The 16,249-nt window shown below is 38.6% G+C and overlaps 2 protein-coding genes across 3 annotated transcripts; one reads left to right on the top strand and one right to left on the bottom strand.

The window, feature by feature from the left end:
* Positions 1–3,946: 3,946 nt before the first annotated feature.
* On the top strand, positions 3,947–7,348 carry LOC122002271 (guanine nucleotide-binding protein subunit gamma 3-like). Its single transcript, XM_042557389.1, has 5 exons — positions 3,947–4,242; positions 5,515–5,567; positions 5,682–5,726; positions 5,794–5,838; positions 6,101–7,348. The coding sequence occupies exons 1-5, from the start codon at positions 4,114–4,116 to the stop codon at positions 6,147–6,149; spliced, it is 321 nt and encodes a 106-aa protein (XP_042413323.1). The 5' UTR covers positions 3,947–4,113; the 3' UTR covers positions 6,150–7,348.
* Positions 7,349–9,480: 2,132 nt separating this feature from the next.
* On the bottom strand, positions 9,481–10,465 carry LOC122002270. 2 transcript variants are annotated; one of them, XM_042557388.1, is made up of 2 exons: positions 10,190–10,465; positions 9,481–10,108 (listed from the first exon to the last, which is right to left on the bottom strand). In XM_042557388.1, exon 2 carries the CDS (start codon positions 10,041–10,043, stop codon positions 9,630–9,632), a length of 414 nt encoding a protein of 137 aa, XP_042413322.1. In that variant the 5' UTR covers positions 10,044–10,108; positions 10,190–10,465; the 3' UTR covers positions 9,481–9,629. The 2 variants fall into 2 exon arrangements, with proteins under 2 accessions (XP_042413322.1, XP_042413321.1); XM_042557387.1 differs by having other exon boundaries at positions 10,230–10,462.
* Positions 10,466–16,249: the final 5,784 nt, after the last annotated feature.

Genomic DNA, 16,249 nt, shown 5'->3' on the forward strand with positions numbered 1-16,249 from the left:
GGAGGATCGGTGGCCGGCTTGAAGGGGGGTTGGATAGACGGCACCCCCAAATCACTCGCTTTCTATGTATTTGTTAGCTTGCGCAGCGGAATACAAATAAAAACAAACAAACTAAACTAAATACAAGACAAAGAAAGGAAATACAAACCAAACCGCTAACACGTTCGATGTAACATGGTTCGGAGATGATGCTCCTACTCCACGACGTGTCCGTAAGGTGGACGATCCCTCAATCCGTCGGTGGATTAGTCCCCGGAAACTCCGGCTAGCTCAACCTCCTTGTGGGTGGAGAAACCTCACCATAACACTCACCAACAACACTTGGACACAAGGGAACTTTGAGCACTTTGGTGACTACTAATTAGACCTTAACCAAGTCTAATTTCGTCGCCTTGGCCGGCCATACCAAGCTCCTTCTTATAGAGCTTGGAACAAATCAGAACCTGATTTGCCCGTTACCAGTCGACTGGTCCTTGCACCAGTCGACTGATGCCAGCCCAACGGCTCTCAACGGCTATCTGCTACAGTGCATCAGTCGACTACTACAGAACCTCTCTGTGCTCACCCCCAGTCGACTGGTTCCAGTACCAGTCGACTGGTACAACCCTAAACTTAGGGTTTCCCATCCCGAGTACATTTCTCTCGCACTCGGACCCTCACGACTCACTTGACTCTTCTTTTGCAGCCTTGACCTCTTGCCTTCAAGTTTACTTCCTTTGGCTCTTGTCCCTCGGATGCATCCAAGCTCGCGGCTCGTCCCAATGCCATCCTTCGCGTATGCCTCGAAGTTGCTTCCCTCGGCCCTTGTCCTCGCTGCCTTGCCCACGGTCCCTCGGATGCTCCATCCTTCACCGGACCCGAAGCCGTCAACCTGAGTCATATGTGTCACCTGCAGTCCTGCACAACTCAAGTACACATATCAAATAACAAGGGTAAACCTAACTTAAACCCTTTGCCCAAACACCAAAACACATGGTCCCGCGGACCATTGGGATTGCTCCAACAACTACTCCCTCTTCAATGAAGGAGCTAGAGCAGAAGACTACTCGAGGAGAAGGCCGGAGTTAAGTTTGGGTAAGCTCAACTTTGGATGATCGAAGAATCACCTAAGTGACTGGACTAGTAGCTAAACAAGTCAACACAAAGTTGACTTGTCCAAACACCTAGACCAGTCCAGGTGCCCGAACCAGTCTGGATCAGAACAAGCTCCCCTTTCGACCGTAGCGGCGAGGATAACTTTCAGAGTCCACATCAGCACTAATCCAAATGCCCGGATCGGTCCAAGCGCCCGAACATGGATAAATGCGTTATCACAAAATTGTTGTGAAGAGAATTGAGGTGACCAGTGGGAGGCACCCGGACCTAGTCTAGGCGCTCGGAGATTGCCACATGGTCAAACGGCTATTTCTGCTAGTGAGATATAAATAGAGCAATGCTCCTCTTAGTTAAACACAACACTTGACCATGAACATTGTACTTTCATTTCAATACTTTGTAGTTTATTTTTTGTTCTTAAACGCTATAAAAGGCTACTCGGTCTTCAATGAAGGAGCATGATAGTACGCGTTCATCTGCCTTGGATTAACAACCTTTCCGGTTATAACCAAGTAAAATTCATTATCTTACTCTTTTAATTTATGTTTTTATTGTTCAACTAACTTATATTCGTCTTTACTAAAATTGGAAAGTAAAAGAATTTGGTAATCTAACTTGCAGGCTATTAATCCCCTCCCCCCTTCTAGCCGATCTCATCGTGACTAATAGTTGCTATAACTTATAGAAGCGACCTAGTAGATGTTATAACATGTTTAGAGTGAGTTTATGATTTAAGATTTATATAGTTTAAAAGTTATCTAGTAGCTACTATAACATGTAAAAGCTATTTAGTAGTTGTTATAACATATAGAAGCTATCCAATAGTTACTACAACATGTTTAGTATGAGTTTAAGATTTAAGATATTGAACACTATTATATTAAAATATTATTTATCAATTTGATCAAAATTATTTAAATTTAATCAAAATAATTTTAAAATAGTGGTAGAAACTATTTTGATATAATAGTGTTTAAATATCTTAAATTCTAAATTCACACTAAACACACGTTGTAACAACTACTGGAAGTTATATATTGTATTAGTTATCGAATAGTTTTTACACGTTGTAGTAGCCATTTGATAACTTCTACATGGTATAAAATCTTTAATCATAAACTCACCCTAAATACGTTGTAACAATTATTAGGTAGTTTCTATGTGTTATAGTAGATATTATAATAGCTTCTATATGTTATAACAGCTACTATGTATTTGTTACATATTGTAAAAATTATCCAGTAGCTTCTATAATAATATTGAGTCAAGGGTAATTTTGAAATACAATGATAGACGGAATACCTATTATTTTTATTTATTTATTTTTTAATGAAAAGAATATTATTCATGATTTGTAAAATCTAAGACGTCCTTTCATTGTTTTTTACACTTAAAAAATTAAACATAAATATATTTAAATTTATTTATTTATTTTAATAAATATAAATAAATTCTTATCACATCCAATGCCCGGATTTGTCCGTATGCAAAAATGGCAATCCAAGCAAGTAGCATCCAAAACGACTGAACGTGTTCTTGCATCACATTTGTACTTCCCCTGTAGAATTTCATACGATCTTTTGACCCATAAAAATTGCTACAATTTTTGACCCATGAAATCCTTTTTTTTATTAATAAATTTTTTTTTTTCAAATTCACAGATGTTTCACTTAATCACCTTTCTTCTCATATCATATCGCAGGCTGATATAAAAATATAAAATAGTGTAATTTAAATAAATAGAGAGAAAATTAAAGAAAAGAATGTTAATTTTTCTTGGATAAAATACTTTAAACCCCTCTATTTTTTATCAATAGTATTTTGTCCCGGTATTTAAAAATAATATTTAACCTTTTTTAATCAAAAGTGTGAAATCTTATAAAAAATAATAATATCCTTATTTTTTATATTTTTTAATAATAATAAAAGGGAAAAATATATTGAATTTTATTATATTCTTCGATAAAAAACCTCATAAAATTTATACATACACCAATATAAATAATAAAAAACATAAATTTTAAAAGAGATAATAAACCAAAAACTTATTTCACCATCCTCACCAAACTAAAAAAAGAGCATAATTTTAAATTGATGAATCAAAATTAAATGAAGATGAAATAAAATTTATTATTAAAAATCTCTTCCTCATCATCAAATATAACATACAATGAAGTAGGAGTGATTTTGGTTCATTAATTTAGAATTCTAACTTTTTATTTTTATTTTGGTGAGGGTTATGGAATAAATTTTTGATTGATTATCCCTTTTAGAGTTGCTTATTTTGTATATATGAATTTTGTAAACATTTGTACCGAAAAATATAATGGTAATTCAATATTTTTTTTCTCTTAAGTTTATTATTAAAAAATGATAAAAAAATTAAAGATACAATTATTTTTTATTCATTGTCGATCAATTTGATGATGATGAAGAAAAATAAATTTTTAATAATGAATTTTATTTCGTCTTCATTTGATTTTAATTTATTAATTTAAAATTCTAATTCTTTTTTATTTGATTAGGATGATGAAATGAATTTTTGACGGGTTATTTTAAGTTATTGTTTTTTTTATTATTTATATTGGTATATGTATGAATCATGTGAGAATTCTTACCGTGATACAATGGTAAATTCAATATATTTGTTCCTTTTAGATTATTATTAAAAAAATATTAAAAATGTAAAGACATAATTATATTTTATAAATATTATTTTTTAAATATAAAGGGTAAAATACTACATAGAAAACATACGGGATTAAAAGGTATTTTATCCAATTTTTTTATTTTCGAAATTGGACCAAATAATTGACGCCTTGGTTCGAATATGGTAACCTCTCTCTGTGCATCGTCTCCTTGCAGTGTACCAAGTTGCAGGCCCATTTTTGGAAACCACAGCGGAAGAACAAAGGCAGGCAGGTGAACTTACCGCCCTCCCTCTTAGTATTAATCTCGACGGCTGCCTCTACTCCACAAGTTGAAGAGGCGAAGCAGCGACTGGCGACGGCGACGCCAATGGACGCGGAGGCCGTGCTGCCCCCTCCTCCGCAGCCCCGATCGCCGCCGCGGATACCAGACCTCTGCGGCCGCCAACGCCTCCAGGCGCACCTCCACCTCTTGAGGGGACAGATTGCCTTCCTCGAGGTACGTAATCCCTTTCTCTCCCTTCCTCCGATCTTACCTGTTACAATGCCGATGCCGAGATGTGCGATAAGATTGAATGGAGCGAGCGTGCGAGAGAGGGATTGATTGAATCTGAAGGGGGGTTTCTTTGCTCGTGTGAATGTGCAATAGTTCGATCTTTTTGAGGGTAAAAGGGTTTGTTTTTGGCGTCAGTATTTTGTCCAGCTCAGAGAAGAAATTTTGTTCAGGATCCAATCTTTTGGCATTTTCCTCGATGCGTGGAAAATGAGAAAAAGAAAAGTAAAATGGATTAAAGGGCAAAAACCAAAGAACCTTTGTTCTTAAGAACCTAGTTTAATAACTTCCTAGGCAAAATACCTGAAGAACAATGGTGTTCCTGGATTGAAATGGTGATGCTTGCTTGAACCCACAGTATTGTCCACTGGAAATGCAGTTGCACCCCCAGTATTTAATTAATTTATTTTTTTCAAATCACTTATTTTTCAAGCTGAAATATTTTGGAAATGTGGTTGTGGCAGGGGCAGGGATCAACTTTATTCTAGTCATGTCACAGTTATCCTGGATCCATACAGAAGTTCTTTTTTTTTTTTTGGTTCTGGTGACGATTTAGGCATTTTTTAAGAGCTCATGCTATTTATAAAGACAGATAGAGATGATTTTAAAGTATTTCTAATGTAATTAATTTTTGTTTTTGAATACTCTAAAATTTTAATAACACGGAATATATAGCAGTTATCTATTAACTATTGTTTATACCTTAATGGGGTCATAGAGATGCTTTAGGGCGTTGTAGAGATTAACACAAGTGAGCTTGGGTGCCTTGATTGTGTAGTGTGGCTCTTTAATTTTATATGCCACATCCATTGTTTAATTTTTGATTAATTTATTTCTTATTTTTTCTTCTCAAATGTAGAAAGATATGTGAACTCCATGCATCAGGGGTGAGATCTTGAATAAGTACAGCGTCTTTTTTTTTTTAGCCTGTCTAACGGTTGTCATTTTAGTTCTTGTTGTTAGGTTTATAATGTTATTAATTTCTTGATCAGAGCTGCTATGTACAATTTTTACCTAACTCAGTTCTTGTAGTTCATCAAGTAGATCTGTCTTTCTCCTCTCTCTTCCCAAAATGAAGAAGAATGGTAACTTACTAATACCATTGCATTATCTAGTTTTATTTTCGGGTTTTTTTGGATATTTATGTTGTATTTGTCTTTATCAATAAGATTTTATTAAGCAGATTTCTAGTTAACTAAAGAAACTATATTTATTCAGGAGGAGATACAATCCATTGAAGGACTCCAACCGGCATCTATGTGTTGCAAAGAGTATGCTACATCCATTTTTTTGTAAAAAAGAAAAAAATAAAATACGACGACTAATAATTGAGATGGTAAGATGTATGTTAACAAAAGTCATTGCATTTATTTTATTCATTTCAGGGTTGAGGAATATGTGGAGATGATCCCAGACCCCTTAATCCCAATGTATGCTACTTCGAACCTTTTAGTTTAGAGTTTTTTCTTTCCGGCTTACTCCATTCCTTTTAATCAGATATAAGAAGAGGAAAACACGATGTCATTTTTGGAGTTGGCTCAGGTAATGTCTAGTTCTTCTATTCCTTTCTAGGGTGTTATGGATTTTCAAATGCCTTCAATTATGTTTTCATCTCATCTGTTTCTACTTAAATTTTAGAATTTCCAAGTTAACAAAACAAATAACTAAAAGCAGACAAAAGGAAATGCTCAATTATGCTCATAATTGAATTTCAATTCCTTTAACTCACCGTTATTCATATCATTTATCTTCGTTAAAATATCCAATCAAAAGGTTAGTGACCTGTTTGCTTTTTGTTCTGTAGGTTAGCTGTTGTATATGCACAATGGTCCTTGTATTATCTCTTGCCATAGTGTTAAACTACGATTTCTGAATGTATTCGAAAAAACCACATTTCAGGGAATTAGTAGAACAATGGCTTTATTATGGACATGTATATGAATATTTTTTGCACTTTGAATAGATCAACTAGCTTTTGTAATTGGCATTATCAGATTTGCATAATCATTTCTACTGTGGTTCTCAAATTTGATTAGCTGTAACATTAATCATGATGATTTAGGATCCTCTACAAACAGGAAATATCACCTATTCTTTATGCATATAGTGGCAATTACTAAAGCAATCAATGATCAAACAGTTCTAATCAATTATGAATAAGTAATTGAAAAGATATTTGCTTACTGATTCATAAAATGCCAAACTACTTACTCGACCCAACATTTAGAAAGATAGCGAAACTTTACCATTCAATCTGTCGACTGAGAACTCGAATTAGTGGAGAGTCATCGAAGTGCAGAGCAACAATTTGCCTTCAGCATGATACTGAATTGCTTGCTGTATTCCTATTCAAATAATGGACAATGCAATGATTGACATTTGACAGTAATTGCATACCAACTTCGAAAAAATACAGATGTCAGACATCTCTTCTTAGCAACATGATCTAATAAGGATAGGAAAACCTTATCTTCTTAATCTGTCTTTCCACTAACTTCCAAATTGTTGTTTTCCTGTATGCAGCGGGATGGTTTGCCTCAACATACCAACTTGCTGCTCTGGAGGTTGCTGTAGCTGGCACAAGAAACACTGGTGCGACTGTAGACCAACCTGGAGCTATCGCTCTACTTGTTTGCGATGCCCCTGCAGCAGCAGCAGCTGCAGTGGCTGCTGCTGCTCCAGATTAAAATGTGCGACCCCAAGTTTCTCATGTCCAGGATACTCCTGTGGATGTGTTTGTTCGTGTTCAAAATGTACCAAAGTGTGCATTTGCCCCAGAATGCTTGTGCTGCATCAGCTACTGTGTCTGTGAGTAAATTTCTTGATTGATCTTTCACGCTACTCATCAAAAAGTCTTGAATCATTTGTCTATCAATGAATTCCATGTAAGTTTATATTCATTGATAATCTTTTTGAATCATTTTTAATGCTGTTAAATATAGTTTCCTTTCATCTTCCCTGTCCATATTTTCTACTCGGATGGGTTAGAAGTTTCTAAGTGGTATCTTTTTCTACTTCATCTATTGGGTAGCATATTTTTAACTTTGTGACAGCCTAAAGGTGCTTAGTTCTTAGTCATAATAACTATTCAATTCCCTTTATATTCTTGTCGAATAGGTATTACTTTGTCTACTTGTTAAAAATGACTATGAAACAGTTTCCTCATGGAATTTATTCAAATCTATGAGTAATTATTTCTTATTCTGTTCTAAAGATAAATCTTCCTAATCTATTATTTATTCATCTTTCATATAACCCATTTGATTACTTTAATCGAATTAATTCAAATGAGATAATCAGATAGGTCAATCAACTCAGTCGTCACTTTGATTAATGAGCAAACAAACGTGAAACATGAGGCATGATTCGTCATGGAGTTCGGTGAAGTTGACATAGTTTAGCTTATTCTTTCTACATTGTAATTTCACAAAGTAGGGAACACTTAGGCTATGTTCTCTTTCAGCTAGTCCCTGGGGTCATTGTGCCACGGTAGGACATTCATATTGTTACCTAAACATTTACAGTTCGAAACCTAGCTACGATATATTTATAAGAATTTTCCCTCCAAATGAGGAGTGTAACTAGGGGTGCAAATGAATCGAGTCGCTCAAGAGCTGCTCGTGAGCAACTCGATCAAAGCTCGACTCGAGCTCGGAGTTGATCGAGCTTGAGCCAGCTCGTTTAATATTCGAGCCGAGCTCAAGCCCATTTAATACAGGCTTGATGACTTATCGAACTTGTTCGAGCTAGGCTAATTTAGTATTTTAATATTTAAAATAATTTATACTTTAAAATTAAATAATAAATTAATGAGGTATTTGTGGTTAGCCTATTTCATTAGGTAAGCAGAGGTTGAAGGTTTGAATCCTAACCTATGCAGCTTGTTTTTGTTTTATTTAAATTCATTGATTTGAGCCGAACTCGGGCCCAAAATTAAATGGTCGAGCTGAGCTCGAGCTCAGATTTAAAAATTCGCTCGAGCTCAAGCCTCTTTAGTTTTCTCGAGCTCGAGCCGACCCAAACTCGAGCTCAGTTCATTTACACCCCTAGCCATAATCAAAGGATGTTAGATTTCTAGACTGACTACGTTTTCCGATTTATCATAATGATTAATGAAAAACTTCCATAAGACCGGATCGGTAGCCTAAGAATAATTAATGACACTAGTGAGATTATCATATTTTTTTTTCCTTCAGTTATCTTTGCAGTTTGTTCAATATCTATCCACTTAATTGCTTTTATGATAGCAGAACATTGTTCATCCAGTTGTTTTTACATTTTCTTATTCAATGAATTTTCTTACGAGTTACGATAACAGAACATCTACGGATAAGTATGAACTATTCCATTAATTAATAAACTAATGCACTAGCACAGTCTAGGGCAATAAACATGCCGAGTCAAACTTGAGCCAGCCTAGACTCAAGCTCCATTCAATTTATACAGGCTCGAGTAGCTCGATTCGATTTATATAGGCTCGTGGAAAAAAATATATTTATTATATGCAACAATAGATGACGTTCAAGAAATATTTATTATATAAAAAGCTAAAATGATGAGATCTACCAGCAATACATAAAGTAAACAAAAAGTCTCAGATTCCGCAAAACAAAATTATAAACAAAAGATTAACCTAGAAAAAAACTTTACAAGTTCCGACAAATTGATTTCTATTATTAGGTATCAACTTCATTGCTACAAATTGATTGCGACAACTCAACTTCGACAAATTATTGATTATTATTAACTTTTCTATGATTACTGTTCCCATAACATCAATAGCAACAAATGGTTTCCACAGTAGATCATTAAATAGTGATTGATATTTTTTTTTTTAAAGTGCCGTCGCCACCAGCAAACATGCATTAAAAATTGTGGCCAAATATCAACTTGCTATTAGGAAATAAATGACTGAAACGCGGACTTTATGTAGAATTAATTAAACCACTTTGATTAAAATATAAATATAAATTATTTTCTATTTAACTTGCGCTGTCAAGTGAAAATCAGCAGCAAATTTCACAAATGCAACAAATTATACAAAAAGTTTGAGCTTCTCAATCCAAGTAGATTTTTTTTGTTTTCTTTTCTCTTTTCTACTTTTCTTTTAAACTCGTGGGAAATGGATATTTTCTGTTCCCCATGAAACATCTACATTTGAGCATAGTTACTGCGAATTTTGCCTGACATAAAAGATATTCTTTGAATCCTTGAGATTGCAAGTTGGTAAATAATTGTTTCTTTTTATCGTTAATATCCGTGTTTGTTTTTTCTGCCTCACCTTTTTTTTTTCTCTTTTTTTTGAGATATTGATTCTCTGCTCTTTATCCTTCTTAGCCAAGCAAGGCAGGAAGGCCGTTACCTGTCCGGTCTAGACTGGACCGGGGCGTACCGTCGCTTGCGGACCGGGGGCTGCCCACCGTCCGCCGAGATTCGAGGCTCCGCCGGAGGAGCTGCTTGACGGTGGCGATCAGTTGCTCCGCCGAGCCGGCCGCCGGCGCGTTGGCCGACCGGAGGTTACGGCAGAATGTGGCGTGCCGGACCATGGCCTCCTCGGGAGAGATCAGGAGCCGGAAGCGGCAGATCTCGTCCTGCACGGCCTCCGCGCAGAGGCCGCAGATCCACCGGCCGCCGTGCCGCTCACGCACTCCGGCAATATACGCCGGCGTGCACTCCTCCGTCATCCCGCAGCAATCGCACGCCGCGAACTCCACCTCTTCTCCGCCAGCAATCGGCATCCCCGACATGAAGAAAAAAAACGGGCCGGGAAGAAACAGGTCGTTTCTCCGGGATCTAAAACACCAACACTCACCTAAACAAACAAACCGCGGATTCAGATCGAAACCTCTATCCGAACTCACTCAAACCTAGAAAAGACAGGACAGGAGAGCACCGATCTGCGAGAACGGACAAGAAGCGGGAGCAGATGCTACCTTCTTGGCTCGGGAGACACCTCTTCGCGGTCTCCTCCCGCCGCGATCGCCGGTGACAACTTCGACTCCTCTTCTTGCGGCGGAGACACTTCCATCTCTCGATCGAGGGCTTGCTTATTCTCTCTTGGATTCTCCGACTTCTCTTTTTCTCGATTTTTTTTTTCTCTTGCTGCTACGGAGGCGTGGCGGTAGTTGGTGGGTGAGTAGGGTAGGAGGCTGGAGCGAACGAAGGGTATTTATTGAGTGGCGGTCGGCGGGCCCGGGGCAATTAATGAGTCTGGCGACGCGTGAGGGAAGGCTCCGCGTCACTAGAGGCCGTTGCTTTCATACACTTTCCGTTACACCTCACCCCTCGAGCTATCTGCTGCTCTCTATCAATTTAAAGCAACCGTCAACCAGGTAAGATTGACGGTAATCACTGAGGGATGCGTAAGAGGACGCCAGCTGTTGAGTTGTAGCGGCTTGCCGAGCAAGGCAGCCTTCGAATTATGGTTTTCATATCGCTCCCTCGATTTCACTAAAATTAATTAGGCCGTCTATTAAATTGGTGTTAAGCTCCACTCACCACAATTAGCGTGTTCTGCGTGACATGAAATAATAATAATAATAATAATAATAATAATAATACAGCGTCATCTTATCGTTGTGTTTTTTTTCCAGGGTTGTATCATGATTAACCATCTAATGATAGAATGATAGATTAGGGATAAAAAAAAATTTGAGATTGTGGAGGGTATATTATTGAATTTTTTTTCTTTAATAAATAGTGACTCTAAAAATACTGATTATCAAGATAAATTTATATATATATATATATATATATATATGATTTATTTTAATGCAGGTAAGAAACTTCTAAGAGGTCGAGTTGGTCACTCAAGTTTAATATTACATGACATGATTAATTATTTTTTTATAAGTTTTTTTTCTGAATTGACTCAGCTGGTGAGTGCATGAGTAATGGTTGTAAAAATCGGAAGGTTAAATCTTGGCAAGGGATTTCATCAATCTTTGCTGGATGCTTGGACCTTTGCCAGTGCACTTACCACAGTTTGGATTCATATATTTACCTTTCTCTATATCCATAGGACCGACTCTAGGGGTTGTTGATATGGTAGTTCCATATTTTTGTTAAAATTTTTTTTGTTAGGACTGACTCAGTCGGTAAGTGTATGAAATAATGACGGTAAAAATTGAGAGGACGAAATTCAGTAGAAGATTTCATCACCTCTATGGACTCCTGCTCATGCACTTGCAAATTTGGGTTCCTACTTAACTCCCTCTCAATTATGTGGAGCAGTCGTGAGGGGCCGCTAACGTGGTGGCGGAATCATGTTAGAGCATAATTTGTTTTTTTATCAAGTTATCATTTAGGCACATACAGTTTGATCCCCAGCTACGACACATTTACAGGGATAATTCCTCCAAATAAGTCGTGCAACCATGCGATGATAGACTTCTGGGCCACCCACCACAACCCCTTACTAATTTACTCTAGCGGTCGGTGAGAAACTTCCAGGTGCCGAACTGATCGTCCCAAATTCGATGTTACTTGATTCATCATTTTTTTATTAAATCATAATTTTTTGTTGGTCAACCTAAATTTGATATTACCTAATTCATCATTTTTTTTCCAAGTTCTATGTTACCTTGGTTTAACATTTCATTAAAACATTTTTTTTTGCCTTCGAGGCTACGGTATAGTGGAAGAGCACTAAGTTCACTCAGACATTTACGATTCAATCACTAATTACAATATATTTGTAGAGATCTTTCCTCCTAATGGGGCACACGCGACCAAAGAAAGCTGGGTTTCTAGGTCGCCTACTGCGAGTGCTTCCCGATTTACCTTAAAGGATGGTAGGAAACTTCTGTGAGATCAGGTCGGTCTCCCCAATTTCAGTGTTACCTGGTTCAACGTTAAAGCATAATTTTACCCCCGGTCCCTGAGACTGTGGTGCAGTGGAAGGACGTCAAGTTGTCGCCTAGACACCCACAGTTTGATCCCCTAGTATGACATATTTGTAAAGATTTTCCCTCTAAATGGAGGACACAATCACGGGATGTTGGGCTTATAGTCGTCCATTGTGAACACTTCTCGATTTACCCTAGCGGCTAGTGGGAACTTCAGTGGGCCCGAGTCGGTCATCTCAAGTTCGGTGTTTGTTACCTGGTTCAATATTTTTGTTAAAGTATAATTTTTTTTGTTCCCGGGGCTACGATGTAGTGGATTGGCTTCAAGTTGTCTCACATGCACATGTTGATCAATCCCGAACTATGATGCAATTTGCAAAAAAATTTTCTCCAAATGGGACGTGCAACCACGAGATATTGGGCTTCTGGGCCACCCACCGCAAGCACTTCCCGATTTATCCTGACGGTCGGTGGGAAACTTTCATTAGGCCGAACTAGTCGTCTCAGGTTCGATGCTACCTAGTTCAACATTTTGTTGAAGAATAAATTTTTTTTGCTACAACAAAAGTAATGCATAATTTTCTTAGTGGACTGGTGCAGATAGTTCATGCAGTGACATTGCCATAGATAAATTTGGGTTGATTCGTAGTGAGTGCAAAACTCCCATGCATTATCTCACTCACTGCATGTGTTATTATTGCTAGCTGAAACTCTCCGTTATTTACCTGTCTATATCTAACTAAGGGTCAATAATATTGCACTATTTGGGATGAACATTATTGTATAATCATTTGCAGGTGAGAGAGGTGAATAATGTGTACTTTAAAATCATTCTTTTTCAACTTTTGAAAGCAAATGCGCAGCCAAAAAATAAAGTGAGAAAGAACAAAACACATCAATTTAATTGGTTCGGAGCATTCGATGACTTTTACTCTAAGACTCAGGGCCTTTGGATCTTTCCTAATGGGTAATCCACTAAAACTCTCTACCGGTAAACTCCCAATAGAGTAATCAAATACAATAAGAAAGAAAAAGTAAGTGTAACAACATACACTCCATCTATGTAGCAAATTAAATGACTAAAGAAAATGCTACCAACGCGAATATGAAGAATTTAGTAAGCTCGTGTATCGATGTCAGTCCGTCTGTAGTAATCAAGTATAGCAGTGTTGCAACATAGTAATAGTACGAAGTCGGAGTAGCCGGACAATTGATGAAGAATGTAAATAAGTTGTCTGAATTGATTTTTGAAATTGTTAGTCGAAGCTGCTTTTATAGGCTCTTCCAGGCACCTGGACCCCCTTTGGGTGTCTGCATCGAAGCTTATATGATCCACCTTCATCGTTGAGATTATCAATCTCCGGGCGCCTGAATTCCTTCCGAGCACCTGGAATGCTGACATCTTTACTCCTCTGTAAAACCTTATCTAAGTCGCCTTTATTACTTCCCATGCACCGGGTCATCCTCGAGCACCTGGAAGCTGACGTAGAATAGTCAATCTGCATCTTCCAACTCATCTGCACGTGAAGCAGGATTCGGATTATTCCTGGCGCCTGGACCCACTCGGGGTGCTTGGACCTTCAGGCGCTTGGAAGTCCCTTTTCCCTTTTAACTTCGATGTACTTCACCACAGAGTTACAAAATAGAAAAAAAAATAGTATTAAAGTTAGTCTGACAAACTCGGGATTGTCTAGTCCTGACTTTGACTTTCACTTGGAGTTTATTCTTCTAAAACTTCTCATTACCTAGAGTTATCCTGTAAGATTTTTCACTGTCTAGCTTCACTCACTAAAACTTTCTCCATCTAGCTTCACTCACTAGGGCATAGCTTCACTTACTAGGATTTTCATTGTCTGGCTTCACTCACTAGGAATTCCACCACCTAATTTCACTCACTAGAGTCTAGCGTCACTCACTAGCACTTTAATTGCTTGACTTCAGTCATCAACACTTCCACCACCTACCTTCACTTACTAGGGCATAACTTTACTCACTAGAGCTTCTACTATCTGATTTCACTCACCAAAACTTCTACCACCTAACTTCACTCACTAGAGCCTAGCTTCACTCACTAGGGCTTCTCCTTGTCTAACCTCCCATTAGGATTAGTCACTTAGTAAACTTCGCATTTGCCTAACTTCTAGGCGGGACTTACACTTGCCAGTCATTTAATCCTAACTAGATTTTCTTCTTCTAAACATTAAGTCTTGTTTGGATCCACCCTTAGTTTAGATTTGGGTATATTGCCAAACACCAAAACCCTGAAAGCTTATTGCACCAATAGTTATTACTTTTTATTACAGATAATGCATAATTTTCTTCGTCACGAAGAAAATATGTTGATGTGGGGTAGATGGGAAGTCCACGTGGATAAGGGGCCTTTTGGGGTTTTCACCACTTTCATCTTTTAAGGTTTTGTACGTAAAAAGGGGAAAGAAAGAGGGGAGATGGGGCTTAGATGCAGCCTCTCTTCGACTCCTCTTCCTCATGTCACATACATTCCTTCGTTGCCTCCGCTGACCACTCCCCCTTCATCCTCGCTCGGATCTAGCCTCGCCAGCTTCATCATCCTTGTTGATTGCCTCGCAGTAGACTGCACCTTCCCCTTCCTCATGCCTTGCACACCCTCTCACCCTTACCGCCACCACCATCCACTCCCCCTTCATCCTTCCCCGAATCTGGCCTCACCAACTACCTCATAGCTGACCACGCCTTCCCCTTCCTCATGCCGCCACCTCTAGCCGACACCAATGTTGTTGGGTGTCGCCCTGCATCCTCGTTGCTTTGCCTTCTCCTCCCTCACGCCAGTACCAGATCTCCTCACGTCGCCTCATCTCCTCCCCCGTTGCTGGCGCCAGATCTTCGCCTATTGCCTCCTCTCTTCTTCCTCATCATCACCAGCCACGCTTCTCTCGCCGCCCCCACCTGCAACGGATCTGACCTCCGCACTATCCTCTCCTTACTGTGGTAAGATGCATTGTCATGCTCCATCTCCTAGAGTCGTCACCATCGTCCTACTGTGCTCCACCTCTCAGAGCCCTCTAGCCTTCGACGCCCTTGTTGTCGTGCACCCCTTCTATACTATGCCTCTCAAAGCCATCCGACCTCTGAGCCATCACTTCCATGCCGCCACCCCGCCAATGCAACTCTCCCTTCAACTCACTCTGTGTTCTAAAAGGCATCCATTCTCGCTAACGGAGATACACATACAAATTTGCACGCATCCATTTCTATAAGCATATTTTTGTTCATCTTCTTCATCTCCCCCACTAGAGACAGACTTGAGAGTCGGAGCACCTCCCAACCTCCATTCTAACCCCTCCCTCACTCTTTTACTCCTCGCAGGCTCTCCATACACTTTAGAGTTTCGTTCAACTCACCCTCTTTTTTGGAGACTACGATCTGGTCAATATCGAAGATAGCTTACCCCTGACCATCCTCAAAATCATGGCAACTTTGCCAATATCAATGACACCTCACCGATGTCTCTTCCATCATGCAATCTCAGAGCTGGCTCAAATTGATATCGTCTATGAGAATACTAAGTTAAGACCTTGAACTGAGATATTAAGATGGATGACACTGAAAGACTTGCTGCCCTCATCATGACTAAAGGATTTCAACAAACTCATTGTCATCGCATTACAGGAGCGAGAGAGTAGAATTTCTTAAGTGTTATTTTCATTCGAACACTCGGCCGAAAAGCCCACGAGTCTTCGTCCCAGAGAGATCATTACTCTCCAGATTCTCAATCGGCATAGGAGATTCATATTTCATCAAATTCCATACATCGAGTTTTATAATGTCGATCAATGTCATTTTTACAGATTGACTCGGTGTTCGCCTTCAATGTCAGTCTGGTTTCTTATTATTATTCTCTCCCTAACTCTACGGACATTCAGGAGTTATGGGATCAAGCCTATTATATTATCTCCCTGACTCTATAGACATTCAGAGTCACAAGATACAGTTATTCTCTACCTCAGTGGAATCAAACTTATCATATTCTCTCCCCAATTTCGTGACCATTCAAGAGTCGTAGGATCGAATTATTCTCTCTCTCAGCAGGATCGAGCATATCATATTCCCACTCTGACTTCGCCAAC

This window comes from Zingiber officinale, chromosome 7A (assembly GCF_018446385.1).
Source record: "Zingiber officinale cultivar Zhangliang chromosome 7A, Zo_v1.1, whole genome shotgun sequence".
Classification (NCBI taxonomy): Eukaryota; Viridiplantae; Streptophyta; class Magnoliopsida; order Zingiberales; family Zingiberaceae; genus Zingiber; species Zingiber officinale.

What these genes read in the sequence shown, in the direction of transcription:
- LOC122002271 (XM_042557389.1), top strand. Translation starts at nt 4,114, where the DNA reads ATGGACGCGGAGGCCGTGCTGCCCCCTCCTCCGCAGCCCCGATCGCCG. An exon ending in GCATCTATGTGTTGCAAAGA is followed by an intron (nt 5,568 to 5,681) that starts GTATGCTACATC and finishes TATTCATTTCAG; the next exon opens with GGTTGAGGAATATGTGGAGA. An exon ending in CCAGACCCCTTAATCCCAAT is followed by an intron (nt 5,727 to 5,793) that starts GTATGCTACTTC and finishes CCTTTTAATCAG; the next exon opens with ATATAAGAAGAGGAAAACAC.
- LOC122002270 (XM_042557388.1), bottom strand. Translation starts at nt 10,043, where the DNA reads ATGTCGGGGATGCCGATTGCTGGCGGAGAAGAGGTGGAGTTCGCGGCG.